This window comes from Gasterosteus aculeatus, chromosome 20, assembly GCF_964276395.1.
Source record: "Gasterosteus aculeatus chromosome 20, fGasAcu3.hap1.1, whole genome shotgun sequence".
In the NCBI taxonomy this organism is placed as follows: Eukaryota; Metazoa; Chordata; class Actinopteri; order Perciformes; family Gasterosteidae; genus Gasterosteus; species Gasterosteus aculeatus.
In genome coordinates this window covers 16977181-16997819 of record NC_135707.1, presented here as the reverse complement: position 1 = coordinate 16997819, position 20639 = coordinate 16977181, and the positions used below count along the sequence as shown (strand labels likewise).

Genomic DNA, 20639 nt, shown 5'->3' with positions numbered 1-20639 from the left:
CACTTACTAACGCAAATTTTAATTCATGTGCCGGTTCATTGCAGAACTACTGGTGTCATTTTTATGGCTCACTTCCTCCCTGCTTCTTACTCCAATCAGTAACACGGGCTACTGATTATTACCATCCGTTGTATCTTCGTACAGTAACTGCTGTATGAGGAGAGGGATGGGCGGGGAGCCAGCCGGGGGCCCCAGGTGTCCCGGGTGCCTCCTCCCGAAAGTGAGGTCTCATTGTCTCAGCGGCGGCTCAGGCACGAATCACCGTCGGCTCAAAATGGCCTCCGACAAAATCTCCATGGCTGATTTGCGTGTGTGTGTGACCCCGAGGACCGGCGTGAATGCTGCAGGAGCGAGGAGATAGAGAGCAGCTTCTGCCGCTGAATGCTGACACACATGCAGAGCAGCCGACGGGCGCGAGCACAAACACACACACACACACACACACACGCACAATCTCAATCTAGACTGGGTCAGCCAGGTTCAAAGCATTTGTATTCATGGGAGGTTTTGCATTGGCTCCACCACCTACAGTGTTTCATCTAACTGTGGGACGTGGCTTTCTACTTTCACACTCAGAAGACCTTGGGCTGTATTCTAGTGTGTTTATGGCTGTATTTATGGCAGCATGGTGCTACCTGCCTTTTGCCACTTGAACCATACTTTTTAAATAGTTGAAGGTGCAATTGTTTTTTATCCTTAAATAGACCCTTGTGACATACCACCTGCAAGCACGCACGCGCCCGAACAAGCAAGTCGAACACGATCCAAACACGCATCTCTGCTGCAGAGAAGCATGCGCAGGCATACTGGTGCCAGGCCATTGAGCTCTGCCAGTGGTTGGCAGAGATGCAGTATAACAATTACAGAGCCGTAACTAATAGGAGAAATAATTGAGCAAATTGTAAACTTTTCTCATTTGTCTGACAACCTTTCGAAGATTTGCAGAATTGTTGCACTGAAACCGCTTCTCCGTAAGGTCCTAAAGGACCAAAGGAACACTGCTTCAGGATAAATTAATATTCTGTTCATTTGACATATTGCTGAACACAATGTATGGTTGAAAAACAAGGCCAGGCTCTTTAGTAATATCTCATTATGGGGGAGCCGGAAGAAACTTATCGTACAAACTATTAGTGTCATTCCAAAGTTGCCTTGGTTAACATTAGGTAAAGAAAATCCATTCAAAAATACTGCTATATATTGTGCAAAGCTCTTATTGGTCTACGACCAATTTCTCAGTATGCAGACGCAGATTGTCCTGACAATCCTGAAAATGAGACACAAGAAATCTAGATTTTGTTGCCCTGCCAGAGGTATTTTAATTAACAGTTGTGGGCTTGTAACCCACCTATTCTCAGCTGCTAAGGTTTTTCAGTTCACTTTTTATTCATGGTCTTATTTGAATGTTTTTTTTAATCCCTACACGATCCTCGGTTTGAAATCCGGCGCATAAAACCCAGTCCAACAGTGACACGCTCTCACTTACCTCTCTATTCTCCTCTCCTCCATCCTTCTCTCATGCACTTACTTCTTACCTCCAGATCAGATAGACATTAATACCCAGAGACGTATCTGTCGCACTTTCCAACAAGATGAGGTCGTCTGTATGCCATGTCATTACACACACATCACGCACACTAAGGCGTCTTACTAATAATCAAGTTAAAACAAAGCTGAGGACTTAATAAAGCAGGTTTTTTTTCCTCCCGCCGGCAACCAATTATTTTTACGTAACATCAGAGATCCACTGTTTGAAGAGCTGCATTTGTTTTATACAATGTTCCACATTCAGGTTTGCATCACTTCACTTTCAAGGGGACATATTAGGAAAGTTCCACTTTGATAGGTCTTCTACACTGTCTGGGATGTCAATCAATCAATCAATCAATTTATGATTCCTGTAATGAATTTCTACTAATAAATGCAACCTCTTTAGAGGTTCTGGGGTTTGCTGATGTCATCTGACCAAGCGGGAGTCCCTTGCGAGGCCTTGCCCCGTAAGGGTCTCCTATAAGAACTGGGAAAACAGAGCAGCTTGAGGGAGGATCTGAAATCTTATCACTCTGTAATGAATGACTTGAATTCTATATGCTGACATCATGTTGTGCGTAGTGCGCACTCTTTAAATCAAAGTATGCAAAAACCTGCGTGATCACTTGGCCTCGTCTTCTGTATCCATATAAAACGTGGCTCAGCGTGGAGGAAAGTTCGCCAGAGAGCTTCGTCTTGGGCCCTTGAGAACAAGAAAATATATAGTATCAACTGTTGATCCACTTGTCTTCATTCAAACCACAGTTGCTACAAACATGATGACAACAAATAGATCCTAATTCCAAACATGTAGAAAGAATGCAACTCTAAGGAGGAAGTGTGATCCACAGTGGAGTAGAGGCTCCACATCAGTCACATGGCACAGCGTGGCACGGTGAGACTCCCCCCTCCTCCCCCCCCCAGAGCTCCATCCGCCACAGCTCCACACAATCAGGGCTCCACGGTAAAGCCCACTGCTGGTTGCCATGACAACCCAAAGGCACTGCCTGCATGGGACAAAGACTGGCAGGTCCTGTGTGTGTTTGTGTGTGTGTGTGTGTGTTGGGGGGGGGGGCGTGTGTGCGGTTGTGCGTGCGTGATTGAGAGAGAGAGAGAGAGAGAGAGAGAGTGAGTGATGTCTGGCAGAGCCGGCGCGGCCCTCCTGGGGCCCTCATTCGCTGGGCTCTTGCTGAGACCACAGGAGCCCTGATGCAGCAGAGGATGGAGGAGGAGGAGGAGGTGGTGGTGGGGATTGTGAGGAGAGGAGGACAGTAATGTCATCATTATTATATTATATTTCACTATCATTAAAAAAAGATAGTGAAAGGTGTACATGGTGAGTGATGGACATCTTTTTAGTTTAAAAGAAAGGAGTGCATCACTGATGGGAAGTACCTCACACAGCAAATCCAGGATCTTTGTTTTGAAAGGAAGACATCACCAATACATCTTCCCAAAATGATTAAACCAATTAGTGAGCAACTCCAAATTCAAATTTTTAAAAACCTGCCGTAAGACATTTTTAAGCTTCGTAGACTTTTATCACAGGGCTCCTCCCAGTAACAACTACCTAGATCGCAGTTGTCTAATTTAGAACATTTCTTTTTGTTTCTGTCTTTTCAGGTATTGATCACACAAACAAGGACCTGAAGAAGAACTTTGTGAGTAAACTTGAAAATCAACGTCTCTCCACCAAATGTTTCTGGTGATGTCAAGTACAGCAGATCTCCTTCTGATTCTGTATTCTTGTTATGAGCTTACAATCTTCCACTGCTGCTGCTTGGTTACGCAAACATGCTTGGATTTTAATTAGACTGAAATCTGTGTATTGACTTTCTCACTGCCCGACTTCTCTATGACCTAAAAGCCAGCACAGTAAAACGTTCATAAAGCAATAAAGCAGTTTGACTTTGTTAGGCGGGTGTTACTCTGACTCCCCATACAGCATATGGCCAGTGGCTGTGTTGTTTGCTCCCGCCTTGTCATTTATAATCCTATAGGCAGTTTGAAGCACACAGGCCAACTTGTACTTTGTCAGAGCAGATTGTCTGGCATGGATAAGCTTGGCTGGAGAGCGATGCATAATTGCTCTTGTACAGCGCTGCCAAGACATCCTCCTCCCGAATGCCTATGTACACTGGCAAAGGAGTCATTCCGACGCGCTCACGCCTTATGGGGCACGCGTAAACCAGCCAGACGCCGTCACGGGCGTCTCCTCAGTGACAGGGGATTGACGGACGACTAATTCAAGTGTCAGTATCGAGACGTTTTCATGAGACTCCTTCCCTTCCTCTCATGCCGCTGTGACGTTTCGTCCCGAGTGTTGCACTGTGTTCCCTCTGTTTTCTGCGCGGATTGCAGGAGGCCCTTGCCAGTTTTGACGTGCGCGCGTCACACGGTCTGTCACATGATCCCATGCCACTCCGAGACGAGGAGAATAGGTAATGACCGTCTCCCTACGTGTCTTTTCTTGAGAGTGAATGAAAGGTAAAAAGTGTAAACTGAGCACTAATATGCCTTCAAAAGAAATGTGCAGAATGGACTGTATGTAATTATCGGTCCAGGCTTAATTTGGAGTAGGTCATCGACAAAAAGCCCTCACATCAGTGCGTGGCCAGCATCTAATCCCCCCTGCCTTTCAGTCATGGTACCCGGTGTGCGGGGGAAGTTGCCATGGAGGCCAACAACTCCTACTGCGGTGTGGGCATCGCCTTCAACGCCAGAATCGGAGGTGAGGAAAAAATACGGCTTCATCAAGACAGTGGGAGGCGGTGCATTGTGGGAGCACTGCAGTGGCCAAGAATATGTCATGGCATTTTTAACGCTTGTGGCGGGTCAGTCATTTCTTATAAGTAGTTTCTATCTAAAGTGCAAAAATGAAAGGAAAAAATGATCTTATTTCCATTTAGGATAAACTAAGAAAATACCATAAAGCAACTCAATCTGGACATCTGAAGCTTAACATTCTCTTCAACATTCACAGGCAATGTTTTTTTTTAATGATTTCACCCGTAATGATGCTAAAGGTAGATTGCCTTATTACCTAATTCTGTACTTATCCTCTTGTAAATAAAGGATTACAGGATGCCTTAAACCCAGCCATGTCAAACAACTCCAATACCTTCAAATAACTCTGAACTAAGAATGCACACTTTTTGGCCAATATTCTGCAATGACTATTTTACATTTGGCAGAAAATTACTCAATCCTGCGTGTGTGCTGGATCACAGTATGAGACTATGCTGTCTATTGCATGTGCTTTGAGCTCGTGTGGCGGCGACAGGCCGCGCGGTGACCGGCCGCTATTGAGGCGCGCTGACCCCGTTTAACTGCTCATTTTTTAGTGTGAGCCCGAGTAATGGCTTTTCTCGTGTCGGATGTAACATTGGCGAGGGATGAATGAATACACAAGCTGGCCCATTTTCTGGTGTGAAATCAAAGATTTTTTTTGGATGCTATACTTTACCTCATAGAGTTAATGAGGAGGACGCGATACGCTTCAGTAAGGACATTTGTTTAACTTGGTGAAGACTTTAAAAGGCTAAAATCACTGTTTATGAATCGATAATATATCATATGGCTTCTAGTATGAGTCCACTGAGAATCATCACATGAGTCTTTATGTTTTCCGTCAGCCCTTTGTTTTGACTTGTCTTCACTGTTTTGGTTCGCTCTTACCACTAAGTGAAATGATTTCCAGTCGCAGCTTTGTGCCCATCGTCCTCCAGCCAGCCGACAGACAAAGCTCGCTGGAGGAGAGGGAGAGATTCTCCTCCAGAGGTTCAAAGAAGAATGTCATTTTTCTCCATTTACACAACTTGGTATCCAGGGCAACAAAAAGCTTTTCTTGTACTCGCACAGGGTATTGTGTGGCAGGCCTCCACAGATGGCATTTACGCTCAATGCGTCGTTAGTTGCAGTTGTTTCGGAAATGTAAAAGGGCATACAAACAAAATAGTCATATCACATTTTTCCTAATAGAGCCCATGAGCCCATTTTATTTATTCTATTGGTTTTACATTATTTATTGAACATATCTCACATTGCAATGATATTTTTTTAAGTTCAGTGATCTTTGACAGGAGGAATTGCAATATATATTATTCTAATTTCAGTGGCATTAGATTGTCTTAAAACAAGGTTATTGTTCATAATTATTCTGGTGATAATATGGGATCAAACAAAAAAGTAGTTATGACAGGCGTACATTTATCAGAAACATAAAAAAGTATAAATACAAAATATACATACAAAATGTATAAAAATTAACGATAACGCCTCTCATGGCGCTTTTGTAGAGCGTATTTACATTTATATGTCATTTATTTCACCAGAAAGGTGTCGTGATTTTTTGTTATTGACATCCTTTTAGAAGCACAAGCTCCTATTTTTATATTATTTTTGTATTACACTTTGTTGTTAAAATCATTTGGACGCTGGTTATTGGGACGCTACTTTTGCCTCAATAGCACATGAAGTTGCTGCGTCGCCCTGTTACCTCCCTGGAGGTGAATAGAAGACGACGCTTCTTCAAAGATGACCTACTTTTACAATTTAAAAACACCACTTTTGTGTCTGTGTCAGAAAGCAAGATGACGTCGGCCTTTGATCCGCGTGTGACCTTTCCGATCCGTCCAGGTATCCGCCTGTTGGACGGCCCCGTCACCGATGCCATGGAGGCCACGTCCCTGACCTACAACATGGCCTTCATCGACATCTACGTCTGCAGCTGGGGCCCCCAAGACGACGGGGCCACGGTGGACGGGCCACTCAGCTTGACGGCGCGGGCCCTTCGGCTGGGAACCCACGAGGCACGGCTCTCATCGGCGCCGGGTTTCACGCGGCCGTCTGTCAGACGACAGGCAGGCCGCGTGAACCCGTCTTGAGCGTGGAATATTTCCATATGTGACATTCAAAATGTTCTGCTGACCGCTAGAAACCTTCTCCGTGGGAATCCACCATTTCCCTCTTTTCCTGTCACGTCCCTCCGCCTGCGTGTTCAGGGCCGGCGTGGGAAGGGCAGCATCTTCGTGTGGGCGGCGGGTAACGGCGGACCGCACCGCGACCACTGCGGCGCAGACGGCTACGTCAACTCCATCTACAACATCGCCGTCGGCGGCGTCTCTGAAACGGGGAAGCCCGCCTTCTTCGGCGAGCCCTGCCCCGGCGTGATGGCCGTCACTCTGACGGGGTCCACGGTGGGGGGGCCGCTCCCTCTGGTCGGTGTGCACAGACTGCCTAGCACATCTAACGACAGTGTTCAGCGTTAGTGCGTGTAGATTGTGTGTTTGTGTCCGTGCCAGCGGCGCCCTGCTCTTTGGCTCCGCAAGCTGCGAGGAGCCTGTTAAAGAGCAGCGACTGGTGGGATATTTATAGAGGCCTGCCAAATAACCCGGTGACTGCTGGGCGCACACACACACACACACACACACACACACAGAAGCAAACGAGTGTTAATTGGAGGTAAACCATGGCTGTAGTGGAGAGGAAGAGGCGGTATTGATGGTAGAGGGAGCTGTGAAAAGCCGGGAAGGAATATAGGGAAACAGACAAGTGGATCAGGGTGGTGACCTTTGCGCCGGCTCCTTCCCACCTCTCATTAGCCGGTGTTCTGACCTGAAGCACGTTTTTTCCTTCTTTTCTTTTATTGTTGTCTTTTGTAAACCTGTTGGTATTGCTTCGTGCAGTGTGGCCCCAAAGAAATCCATTTTGGGGAGGAGAGGAGGAGGAGGGGGGCGGGTAGTTGGACAGAACAGCTCACGTGTTTTCACTCTGCGTGCCGGTACGACACCCACAGCGGCGGCTTGTGACACGTTCAGTCTGTTGTCCCCGCAGGTCACCGTGACCAACATGGACGACGGCTGTGTCACGTACTTTCCAGGAACATCCAGTGCTGCCCCCATCGCTGCAGGGATCCTGGCGCTGGCGTTGGAAGTGAAGTGAGTGCCTCTCTCTGCCCCGTACTCCAACACCGTATTGATTTTTTTTTTTTTGTAGGGACCCAGAGAGTTGCTCAAGGACACTCCAGCAATGTCAATGCTCGCCGCGTGAGACGCTCCTGTCCACAGCGCTGCCGCTTGCACCCGCGTCGCTGCTTAAGACGCCGTCTCTCCTCTCTGCTCTGGAGGAGAATGAATGTTGGAAGTAATTTTCCCTCCAGCAATCGTCTGCCTTTTAATATGCTGCGCTGTGTTTGCTCTGGAAGCACAGGAACCTCCTCTGTCGCCTGTGAATCCATTCAGCCGATTGATTATTTACTTTTCACTTACCGGTTGGATTTGTGATAATCAATGAATTGTTTTTTGTATTAAATGAATACGGTTTGTTCGAGAGCGATTCCTACAGTACATCGCTTTAACAGTTATTCAACGATCGCATTGTTGACATTTCATTTTCACCACCACATACCAGTTTAGCACGTTTAGACGTTGAAATGAATCAAAACCCTTAATTTTTACCATTGTATTGTTGCACGCATCTCCTCAGCTCTATTAAAGTCAAAGTGAAATGTAAGACGCTCCGTCTTCAGCTTCTATACTGCAACAGATCTGATGGGGAAATATAATAGTCGAGGCGTGTACAGTTTGAAGAGGCATGAAATCATATCCTTCTTATTTAATTGGGCCTCTCAAATGTGGGTGGGCTTATATGGTGTTGACATGAAACACCAAGCAGTTTTTTTACGTCCTGCTACTCGCGGACTCATTTGTGGTTATTTGCTTAATTTGCGTCATTCATGCTTGACGTGCCCGAGAGGAGGCGTGGCTTATCTCAATGAGACGGATATCAACAAAGCCATTTATTTCCTCTATCAACCATGAAGAAAATGAACCCCATTTCTACTTTGTGCATGCTGCAGGGGTCCCACTTATCCAGGGGGCTTAAGCAACCGACTTGGTTCATAACGTCACAAATTTTATTGTATTCACTGTACCAAGCAGGCCATAAAGGTGGTTTATTACAGCTGTATGAACCCAAAATACATCAATTTGCCTTTCTTTAATTAGAATAACGGATGGACAGGATGCCGAAATAACTAAATACAAATTTGTCAAATGTAGGAATTCATGTTTAAATAACTCGATGCAGCTCAGATCAATCGGTGGTAGATTTTGCAATGATCTCTAGGCGTAAATATGGCAGCGCTCTCTTTGTTTGAACCATGTGGTTTTTAGGAATATATTCCTACACACGATTTTAACCAATCTGAGGTATCGCGGAGCTCTGGCTGACCATTTACGGCTGCGATATATCTTTTTCCTGATTTAAAAACTGCATTGAAATCTGTGACGACATGAGAAGCATCTCAATGCTGATCAGTGTGACAAGCCAGTCTCCCAAAGCTGCGCAGCCATATAGCTGGTTCATGATATGATAATTAACCATCAGGCTTGATGTTTTATTTAATATTGTCTGTTTTTGTGTCGGTATGTACGGCCAAAAGTCCCCAAATCTCTACTTAGTGACTTCCTTTGGTGCATTTGTTCTATTCTCTTCTCCATCCTCGGATGCCTGTATTCGTTTGGTTGATAGAAAGGTCATCGAAGCACCCACTTGCTCGCTGTGAACTCACACATCAATGAGACCTTCTAAAGGACTACAGCGGTGGCAGGACAGTCAGTTTTCCTACACCTGCATATCCTGCATTCTCCTGCATGCAGCAATGTGCCGATACGTTCAGGGTGGTGGTGCGCGTCTAAAAAGACCCTCAGTCCCTCTTTTGTTGTAGATCATCTTTGGCTCTTTTCTTCCTGTTTTGGTCTGAATCTGCAAATTTGCAAACTGCAAATCACCGATCCCTTTTCTCCTCTCCTTTTGTTTCGTCTGCCACTTCCTACCGTTTCCCGAGCCCCCTTTCTCTTCCTGCTTCCCTCCCAACCCGCCAGCTGTCGGTGTGGCCCCCGGGCCTGGTGTTTTGTGGCGGTATCAGCGGCGTCTACGCCTCCTTCATGTTATGGATGGTACTAGAGGCCGGCTTTACTGCTCCAGCTGTCATGCCGCGGCGTCTCAGTCTCAGTCGCTTGGCTGTAAAATGGAGCGCGGGTCCCCCGGGCGAGGCGACTCCCAGGACATTACCGTTAAAGGCTTTGTCGTGACCCGCTGCTACTGACTAAACTATATATCACCTCGCTGGCTGCGATCGGCAGCATTCTGCTCACGTCTTTAAGGAGCCGGCCTCTCTCTCTCTCTCTCTCTCTCTCTCTCTCTCTCTCTCTCTCTCTCTCTCTCTCTCTCTCTCTCTCTCTCTCTCGCTGTGTGTTTCTCACACTTGCTCATTCTGTGTCTCACTCTGTTCTACATTTCACACGAACACACTCGTCTATATTCTGCCGTACCGTCTCTTCCCCTCATGCGAACCTGTTTTTTTTTTTTACCTCATTCATCACAACCTGCCTGAAATACAGTATATGCACCTGATGATTCCGCTCAAAGGGTACATTTAATACACATATTTTGAATTATTTTCATAATCATGTTATGACCCCAACACCCTTTTCTTAATTTTCAACATAGTATTCAATATTTTTTTTTACTTCCAATCTTTTTTTCTCTTTAAACTAAAAAACAAAAGTGAGCTGATCCCAAAACCAATCATATTTCTCCTTCCTGATATGAAACTATGGTATTCTGCTGGTAATATTTGCACACAGTGCAGATACATAAATGCCAGAGAGCCTGCATTAGCAAACAGCGTGTTGTCGTCTATGTTGTGCGGGGAGCCTTCAGTGTTGGTCCCTGACAGTGTGATGGTGTCACTGTCGATCTGTCTCTCTGCCACCAGCGACCCGTCTGACTGTGTTTCCGTCTGTCTCCATCCATCCGTCTCGACGCCTGTCCAACAAAGCATAAGGACAGATCAATTATTTGCTCCTCTCTCTTGCCTCTGACTGTGTGTTTGTTCACTTCATCACAGAGTCAGCCTCTCTGTCACTCTGTTTCTTTCATCCATTCATCCGTGCGGGTTCTCCCTTTGCTCCTTTGCGTTGGTTCCCCTTTTAGGATTATTACACATTTTTCTGTCCACTCTTTATTTGTGCTGTCTGGAAAGATGAACTTGTATCTATTATCTATATCAATACTATCAGTCAATCACACAGTAGCAGTTGAAAATGTGGAAACAATCTTTGAAGCGGTTTTAACTTGTGAAAAGTGATCATGGGCTTTATATAAAGAATATTAATTTCAGCATGGGGCCTTAAATAATCTAAAAATAATCTGCGATCTGTGATCATTGACTCAATTCCCTTTTCCTGCTGGTCTCCATTGCAGGAACAAGAGAAGTAATGAACAGCGCGTTCTGTGTTCTCAGTAGGGAGAGCTCTTGGAAAAGTGAACCCACTTGCTCTAATTGTTCTAAACTCATACAGCCACGTGCCAGAGGTGAGCACACCAACACATACAGAGGCACACTTCTCCTGCACATTATAAATGGGTTAAAAAAAACATATAGACCTTGTTGGCAGCCAGTAACTAATCCTACACACCCAACTACGAAGGATCTCTTTGTATGTCTGATCTAATTTACACTGTGTTGGTGTAACACGCACAGTTTAAGTTGGTGCAAATTGGACACGCGATAAATTCAGGATTCATTTATATTAAACAAGCAACATATTTTATGTCAACTGAAAAATATTTTTCTTTCTGTCTTCCCTGCCTTTTGTATGTATGTATTAGCCTGGAAAAAAATGGACTCTTAATTGTCAGTTCAGTGCTGAACCAGACATACACACGCACACAAACACCAACACACACATATACACACGCAGAAATACAGACATAGTGATCTAAACGGTCCATCACACACACACACACACACACACGCACGGGTGCTTGTGTACACATCTACTCATTAAGCAGAGGAATCAGGGATGCACCGGTGGAGTTTATTTAAAGGAGATTGCGGGCATGCAGCTATTGGACTTGGCCTAATTGATAAAGCCATTAGTAACACTTGTTCGGATAACATGGGAGGAATCTCAGTCTGCTCAGTCACTCCAAATGGGTTCACTTAGGCTGAGAGTGCAGCACATTAAGAGAAGATTACAGAGCAATGTGGAGCGTTTTACCAGTCCACGCCTCGCCGCCGTGAGATTAATAGAGACGAACTACAGACAGAGACGGAGAAAACATTAGACCCTGACTCTCCACCGGGTGGGGACACTCTGTGTGTGCTCCTTGCCGTTGGTCTTCTGCATTCCCGGGCATCTACTCAGGTTTTTGTGCAGTTATGACCCCGGGGGTCGGTCTGCCATCTTGTGCATGGATGTGCACATGAGTGTGCGAGTGCCGGCGGTGTGCGTTTGTCTCCACATGTCGGGAGTGTCTGTGTAGCTGTTTGTCCGCACGTGTGTTAGTTTCTCTGCCTTTCAACTAAAGCCGGTCCGTGGCTCGGCGGAAGATGTTAACTCAAAGTGTGGAAGGGGAAGGTGTGCTTCCTGGGATGAGACGGTGGGGTTTAAAGTCCTGCTTGTTTTGTACACATTATGTCCAGCTGACTAACAAGCTTGACTGTTAGTGTGTCCTTCAGCGTCTCTTTAAATAAATAGAGAGGAAAGACAACATGGGACATGCTGGGCTTTAGTCAAGAAAATGTAAGTGTGAGTTTGAACGCATCAATCTACGTGCCATTATGACACTACAACTCATAAGCATGCAGCATCACATGCAACTCGCCGAAAACATCTCATGAACACAGGTCATGTTGCACGCTTGCTGGTATTGAGAAATATAGAGTGTTTATCTTTCTTTCCTTCAGCTCGATTACATGACTGCTTCTCCAGTCAGTGACATTGTAGAGCAACCATCTCTAGGTCGAAGGAGGGGGCGGGGCCGCCGCCATTCCCTTACCTACACAACGTAATCGTCCGAGGTCCCTTGAACTTAATGAAGTCGTTCTTTAAAACCCAAACTCGAACCACCAAACCTGAACTATACCGTTTGTTAGGGCTCAGACGGCTGCCGCTTCTCTGCCAGTTTTTTTTGTTCTGAGGACTTGTTGGATCCAACGGAGGAACCATTACAAATGTCATTGTCTTCTTCATCTGGCATGTTCTATTGCATGTTGAGTGCGGGGCTTCTGCTCCCTGCGGGATTCCATCTTGGATGGTTGTTGACCAGGACTTGGTTTTGAGTGTGAAGTCCCTAAATGATGTGTAGCTGACAGCCCCCTCCTCTGAGTGCCGATCTGTTTCTCTGTTTCTTTTCATCTGTCCGTCCCCTCGATTGGCCCGTCTTTTGCGTTCTGTCCCCTGGGCTGGACACTGTCCTTGTGCTCCCCGTCTCCTCCTCCTCCTCCTCCTCCTCCTCTCTGCCTGGGCTTAGTGTGAGTGATAAATTATTCGTGAGCATGCTCCGAGGGCCCAGGGCTGCTCATTCCTGCACACAGAGGACTAGCATTGATCCGGCCTGTGGTTCAACTTAATTGGAAAGCCGGTTACACCAGCCACAGACACACAAACACGGCACGCACATGCACAGATGCACGTCAAGACATGGCATCTACTGTAAAGCCGCATTAATACACACATATGCACCATAGTGCAGTAATACACCCGTGTATAGGTGCTTGGATATTACAAATGTCAACGAAATGAAACAACAGACACACGCAATCCCCACATGCATGTTACAGCATTAACACCTGCCTATGCATGACGAACTGTATGTATCCACAATCTTTACTTTAAACACACACTATAACATTGAAAGCCACAGAAGGGCACCAGCTACCCATAAGGACACGTGCGTAGACACAAACATCTGCGCACACACACACACACACACACACACACACTTTATAGTCACTAAGCTTGCATTCTAAGCAGCAGTAAAGAGGCGTAACAGTCCACAGTGGAGCAATATGGAGGCCCAGGGTTATCGATTGGACTGAGACACTGACTATCATACAGCTAATAGATTACATCAGACACATCGGAGCGGCCCAGTCAATGAGGCCTGATTAACTGGGGGTTTGTAAACAGTTGTGTGCTCGCTGTGACGGCTGCTGTGCCGCTCGGTGAGGCTTGGCGAGGCTCCGGAGGAGGCTCACACATCGTTGCTCTTCCCCAATCTGCTGTGAGCGGAGCCGCGTAGATCGGCTCCATGGACGACGTGCTATGATAGCGTAGCCACGTTAGCTCTGTTTCTCCGATCCTTCAAAGTTAAGTTGCGCCATTCGCCGACAAGCATTTGTTGTTTTTGGTTTTTCCTGATTTCATATTACTTTGGATTGTACTTATTGAGAGTCGCATGAAGAAAGAAACCAGTGCAGTGTTTTATTTGAGATACGTTTTAGCTTTAAAGTTTGGCTCAGGCCAGAGTTTAGTAGCATACTTCCTGTTGAGGTCGCCTTCGGTTCATCTACATAAACGTAGATCTGCTCTCCAAACAGAATCTGAAGAGCATTCTCTTGTGTGGAGGGCGAAAAAAAGCATTGATGAAGCGTTTTCTTAGCCGTATAATGCATTCATATGCAGATATCTGCTCACAGAGATGAGACACCTGCCGGACAATGACGGGTACCCAGACGAGGAAGTCTTAATGTGGATATACATTATCTTTTATCCCCAGGCTACAGACTCCAGAGGCCATGCTGTCCACGGGTTTGACTTATGAAGCCACCACGTTGACCAATAGCAAATCACCTTGACATTTACTGAGCTGTGCAACCACACTAATGCATTTTCAAAGTGGTAAAAGACACACAGCCTGTAACACTAATGAAGGCTCTGCTGTAATCACATCTTCAAATAAGCCATGGCATGAACATTAGCACAGCCGTGACCCGGATGTACCTGGCACTAGCATGTTTCTGCTTAGCCGCCAGCTGAAGCTCTTTGACCGCTATGGCTCTGGTACTTTTGAATGTTCTCAAAAATAATGGAAATGATTAATGTATTAATTACAGTAACTACCAACAGCAAATAACCGTCTTAAAGGGCTCCTTGCTTCAGCTCACAGTCTTCTACTTGTGCTGCCTCAGTAGTGGTTTGGTGTTCTCTTGCAGCCAAACCGAAACCAACAGAAGGAGACAAAAGCATGTTCCCGCATTGATTCAAAGGGGTATATTATATTTATATTTCACCGTACATGTGAAAGAAACCTCACAAGATAAGTAAGTTTATCTGAAGTCCATTACAGCATAAGTAACACTTAAGCCGTTTTGTGGTGGATGCCGGTCGGGGGTTTTCTGATTCATTTTGTGGTCTAAACCTATTTACACGTCCATTCAGGGGCTGTGAGGACATTAAGGGAGAAGCTGAGTTTTGAGCCAATGCTGTGTTTTTAGGAGCAAAACGACTTTTCCAAAATAAATAGATCTGTGTCGCGGACTGCGAGAGAAAAGCCCTCGGTTCAATAATTAATTCCCGAGTCGAGGGTTTTGGAGAGCCGCTGATTGGGCTGATTCTTTTTTTTTCCCTTTTTTTTATTCTGTTATGATACAAAGGAGGCCGTTTGAAGTAATTTGTCCCTGAGAGAGCTGCTTGGAATACCATACATGCTTTGATTTAGCAAAGCAAATTTAATTTTGTTTGCTTTATGCAAACCAGCCGGGGCCACGGGGGTTTCTCTGATTCCACCAGAGGGGTGAGGGTGGTGAGGGTGGTGGTGGTGGTGCTGAGGATGGAGGTGGGGGAGTGCACATAACAGAATCACGCTGCTGCCGCCGCTGCTGCTGATGTATAATACACAACACACACTCACACACACACACACACAGACGCATGCAGCGAGCATCAACAGTTCAAAAGTACAAAGCCTATTCCTCCCCTACACACACACACACACACACACACACTCCAATCCCTTTGAAATCAAAGCTCAAAATAATTGTTTGTGTACTGTGTTTTGTTTTATTCCATCCATCTATTATTAGTGTTACTGGTATTATTCCTATCGTGTTGTTTTAGTTGCCTGCTCTCGCTGCTTTGCTTGGGTTTTGTTTCATGCCGCTAATGAAAGCTTCTCCCCTCGCTTTTGTTCTGTTTCGCTTTTTTTCCCCCCAATACGTGAACGGAATACATGTTACCATCAATGCCTGATATATCCAGAGATGTCTGCCATGCAACAGCACAATAATGAAGAGGCTACTCGTTATAGAGTTGCTTGTTTGAAGGAATACCTTAACGCGTCCGTATCGACAGGCGCGGCGCGGCGCCGCTGTATTATTAATGACGGGGACAATGAAGTCACACTGAGTGGCCTCCCCTTCAATTAATTACCTCCGTGCAGGTTCTTCTGTACCGGACAGACGACTTTCCGTGTACAGATGTTGGGAAAACTGTGAAGGCATTTCTTCTCAGAAAAAGAAAAGGGCTTTCAGAACGGGTGGCCAAGCTGTTTTCTTATACTCCATTCAACTCATTTTCTTAGGGAACAATAATGAGTGGATAAAGCAAAAAAAAAAACCAATTTCCTTTATGCTTTTTATATCCCGAAGAAGCCCTCGTTGATGGCCCTTTGGTCTTTTGTTATAGAAAACTGAGCTAATATCCTCGAGCTCTGGGCGCAGTTTAAAGGTCTTAATTGGATTCCATTAGTATATTGCTTGACATGACACTTGAGTCCGCTCTATTAGAAATCCCCTGCCTGGGAATAAAAAGAAGACTTTTTTTTCTGCATTCAACTCTCTCCGCTCTTTTGTAAAAGTCTCAAATCGTCTTTGTTGGATTCACAGTTTTTAGTGACACCGTTATTAAAAAAGTGAGCTTGACTTAAACAGGTGCTTTTGTGTTCAGAGGACCTGATGTAAAAAAAAAAGAGAAGTAGACGGCATGGCCGTGTCAGTTTATGTATCAATAAACCTGCATGAGCCTGAAATGATGTGCTTTAAGTCGCGTGAAACAGTCCTCCGAGCCCTTTCTAAACACGGCTGGTTCAGTCGGTGTGGAACACCCGCCGAGGGAAGGCTGTGTCTGATCATGTGACCTGTCTCATGTCTCCTCCTCTAGTCCTGCGCTGACGTGGAGGGACGTGCAGCATCTGATCGCCAACACGGCGAAGATCCCCGACCCCAAAGAGCCTGGCTGGAACATCAACGCGGCAGGACACCATGTCCACCACAGGTACGGCGATGCGTGCACGCCAACATTCAAAGAACACACACATGGTATCAACGCTGGAGTTACATTTAAGCCCTGCGTTCCGCCCGCTCTTTAAGTGGCTTATATTTAAGCTGATCTGTGTATTAAACAATCAATTTACAGTAGTTCAGTCCTATTAAAAGCGATGTGAGTTAGCATGCTTGGCTGAAGCCTCTGATTACGTGATGCTATGGCTATTTAAGCAGCACGTGCACATTTTTTTGGGTTGTCTCCTTAAAGCAGCTGTTCAATGTTTTGGTAAGTTACACGGGAATGAGAATATTGCTATCACTCATGTCTGTACAGTAAATAGAAGGCTGTAGCCAGCAGCTGCTTAACTTTGCATGAGGACGCCGTGGGGAAACAGCTGGTCCGGCTTCAGTCGGAAGTTAACAGAAATCAACCCGGCAGCATCAGTAAAACTTGTTATATCTCCTACGTTTAATTCATACAAAAACCGGTGTAAACATGACACGTTCTGGTTTTACAGGATGTGCCAGAATCATTTTGGGGGCGCAGCAGTTGTTTCCTGAGCGCTGTGTGGTTCCCAGGTAACCAGGAAAGACTTTGAGGCCCTTCTGATCGCTGCCAAAAAAACGTCCCTTTATAATCATATTTAGTTTTTATCTAGCGGGCCTTTAATCAGTTGGTAGATTACACCAATTGACCTGACACACACGTTTGCCCAGCTTGTGTTTCTGATAACTTATGACCCTAAATAATTCTTCACCCGGTTGAAATATATATATAAAAGGGTACCACAAGGAATCTGCTGCTGACAGCACCGTGCATTCCCTCACAGCGCTGACACGTGCACAACGGGAATGTTTCTATCCATTGGAACAAAGGTTTGGGTTAATGTTTGCACACAGTTCAATTAAATCCTACAACACTGTAGGTTTTTTTTTACATTTTCAACATGGAAAACTTGCATATTTGAGGCACTGTAACACAACATCTTTTAAGCTTGTTAAAGATAATAGTTTATGCATCAAACCCTGGTGTTACCCACTAAAATTCATCCTTCTCTACTTCTTCTTCACTGCTGTATTTGCCACGTGCACACACACACACACACATCCACACACTCCTCGTATAAAGCGTTCCAGCCACAAAAGGCAGCTGTCTTCTGACAGTTGAGGCAGGTGATCTTGTTCGGGGAGGAGTGTCATTGTAATCCTCTAATGTTATTATCACACCCACAGTGCGTCTGCGTTTCCGTGACTGATTTATAGAGACGGAGGCTGCAGGAAACGGAGCTTCTCCCCGTCTGACTGTGTGAAGAGTGAATCTGGGAGGGAGGGAGCCCTGTGCTCCTCCAGACATCATATAAACCCTTTCACAGTGCTTTTACTATGTCGGCCGGGCGGTGGCACGTCGGTAATCAGTCGTAGCGTTTGTAAGGTCTCTCCTCTGCTCTCTGTCACGCTCACCTTAACATTTCCGCTCCTCGTCCTGCCTCTGACTCTCCGTCCTCTCTTTGTAGTTTCTATGCCCGTCCTTCCTTTTCCCGTCTTTACCCTCTTTTCTGCCTGTTCCTCTCCTTCATCCCCTCAGCACGGCGCGTCATTCTACAAAGTAGATTGTAATTACTGTGTTGCTGTGAGAAGAATGGATTAATTCAAATATAATGATGCCGATCACACCAGCGGGCGTCTGTTGAAATCGGTCCGTTTAGGGGCTGCGGCTGAGGACTAATGCCCAGATCATACTGCAGCGGCCACGCTAATTATGAAGAATGGTTTATTGCATGGGGAAGGACGGATGGAATAGACAGTCCAATGAGCGCGGGGTCACTTACCAGCAATGAGGTTGTTAGAAAATGTTAGATTAGATGTGAAATCTGTAACGAGAGGAAGCGTGTTTAGGAAAACTGAAGATAACACTTAATGCTTAATGGCTATAATGGGAAGTTAGTGATTTTTAACATTGGGTTCCGAAGGTGTGGACTGGATAAGTGTCATATGTCCTTTGCTACAGATTTTTGTACACTCAACTCGAATTCCTTCAGGACAAAACTGGACAACTGTGCAGGTTAAACACGTAAAACAGCACAAAAAAGTTTATTATAGCAAAAGCCCGCTGAGTGAAAGCAAAAGCTGCTTCATAAAGGACAAAGTTACAAGATGTTTCTGTGGGATCCTAATGAAAGACTACTAAAGACCATACAGCCAACATGGCCAATATATCAGAAGTGTGCCATCAGATCACCAACACTTTCAGTGTAAATGTTCCACCTGTTACGTGGATGTGCTGAAGTAAACGTGGTCCTTTTGACAAATTAATAAGAGGAATTCAAATTGTTAACAAAGGAAATTATACAGTCGCTCACAATGAATTCAAGTTTATCCTCCGCACCAAAACTAATAGGGTCTTACTGCCCTTGTTGATTCATCTAAAATGCACCTCATTCAAACAGTGAACAGAAACCAAATGAAACCAAACACGTTGCGGTTAGTCGTTCCGCTGTGGTCGGAATAAATCTTTACCATCTATGTGGTTTGGTAAGACTACCAAAGTAAGGGCCTCGAGTGAGCAGCAACTGTTTATACCTTATTAATGAATACCTACATTTGTAGAAGGATGAATGTGTAAGTTAAGCGTGGCGATATTGAGTATCACCTCTTTAAAAGTGCCACAGGGAGCATGTGTGGATTGAGGACAGATGGTTGCATTGAAAGAAGCACTCGCAGGGCTTTGTGAAAGCTGAAGGAAAAATAGCGGCCTTACAGATCTCTGCTGAGTTGCCATTGATGTGTGTGTGTGTGTGTGTGTGTGTGTGTGTGCGCGTGTGTGTTTGGGGATTTAGGGGGGTTGTCGGGTGGGATGGAAAGGGTTGCCTGCATCCCAGAGTTCCCATCTGTTTGACCTCCATATAGACTGGGAGCTTTAGAAACTGATGTTGGGGAGCGACAGCCACCCCCCCCCCCTCCCCCCTCCCCTACCAGCACCCCTTCACCCTCCGCCATGACGACAATAAACATGTCAGCCGCCACACGCCAGAGCAATCTGCAATCAGATTTACTGTGCATGAAATACGGTGGTGCTTTTATTGGTCCAACAGCTTGTCACTCATAATTTATAGGCTGTTGTCAGGCCTGCTGTGATGTCAGCGAGCTCCCAGCACCCTCGGGAGAATCGGGAGGGAGAGAGTGAAAGAGATAGGGGTGAGGGGTGGTGGTTGGGTGGGGGTTTAAAGATATAGGAGGACAGAGTGGGTGTGTGAGAGAGTAGAGAAAGGGAATGCGGGGGGGGGGGGGGGGACAACAAGCATCCATCCTGTTCCTTTTCTGTGGCCAGTTTATCAGGTTGAGGGAGCGAAAGTGTCAGTTTTCCACAAATGGATGTTCCCCCTCCTCTGCTCTCCTCCAGCGATGCTTCGCATCCTTTGAACGCCGACACCTACTGATCACATGGTTGACGGGGGGGGAAGAAAAATAATAATCTGCGATTCACATCTCTATTCGAAGCCTCTCTGACCCAGAAATAGAAACTGAGCCCGGTGTTGGCGGCTTGTGCCGCGGGGATAACGTGCAGAGGAGAAGCAGAATGTCCAAACAGGCTTAATTTCACTTAATCTCTTCTGATAGCAAAGGTGCTACTACAGTAATTATCCAGTGGGAGATGGAGATGGAGAATAACAGCGGTGGAGTAGATCAAAGAATTGCTGCCCCTTTCTGCAAAGACAAAGTGAATATCAAGGAGAATTCGAGAGTGGAAGAAACAGTATCTTAACCCCACCCCCCCCAAAAGAAAACTTGTATGGCATTAAAGAATGAGATAGCATTCAATCCCTCGTTTGAAAAATGATTCTCTGTTCACAGAGAACTATTAGAATGTTTACATTTACGGCATTTTGTTCCATATCAAAATAATTAATTGCCTCCATTTTCAAATTAAAAGTACATTACAACACAATTAAGGATGCAAATGAGCCCGGGCCTGTCAGAAGCCAGAGAAAGATGGACTGCGTTGATATATGACAGTTTGTTGTGTGTTGGTTGTGTCGCGATGGATCATTGT

At 45.6% G+C, this 20639-nt stretch overlaps 2 protein-coding genes across 3 annotated transcripts in view; both read left to right on the top strand.

Moving 5' to 3' along the window:
- Positions 1 to 7309, top strand: part of LOC144382996 (neuroendocrine convertase 1-like) — an 80381-nt gene extending 73072 nt beyond the window's left edge. For both annotated transcript variants that reach the window (XM_078095446.1, XM_078095445.1), the window contains 4 exons: positions 3154 to 3191; positions 3892 to 3971; positions 4173 to 4261; positions 6169 to 7309. In XM_078095446.1, the coding sequence (XP_077951572.1) occupies positions 3154 to 3191; positions 3892 to 3971; positions 4173 to 4261; positions 6169 to 6416 (455 nt within the window). In that variant the 3' untranslated portion in view covers positions 6417 to 7309. The remainder of the gene's footprint in view (positions 1 to 3153; positions 3192 to 3891; positions 3972 to 4172; positions 4262 to 6168) is intronic.
- LOC120810024 (proprotein convertase subtilisin/kexin type 4) overlaps positions 6540 to 20639 on the top strand; it is a 48103-nt gene continuing 34003 nt past the window's right edge. The window contains exons 1-3 of the mRNA XM_040164229.2: positions 6540 to 6749; positions 7366 to 7469; positions 16485 to 16598. Of these exons, the coding sequence (XP_040020163.2) occupies positions 6702 to 6749; positions 7366 to 7469; positions 16485 to 16598 (266 nt within the window). The 5' untranslated portion in view covers positions 6540 to 6701. The remainder of the gene's footprint in view (positions 6750 to 7365; positions 7470 to 16484; positions 16599 to 20639) is intronic.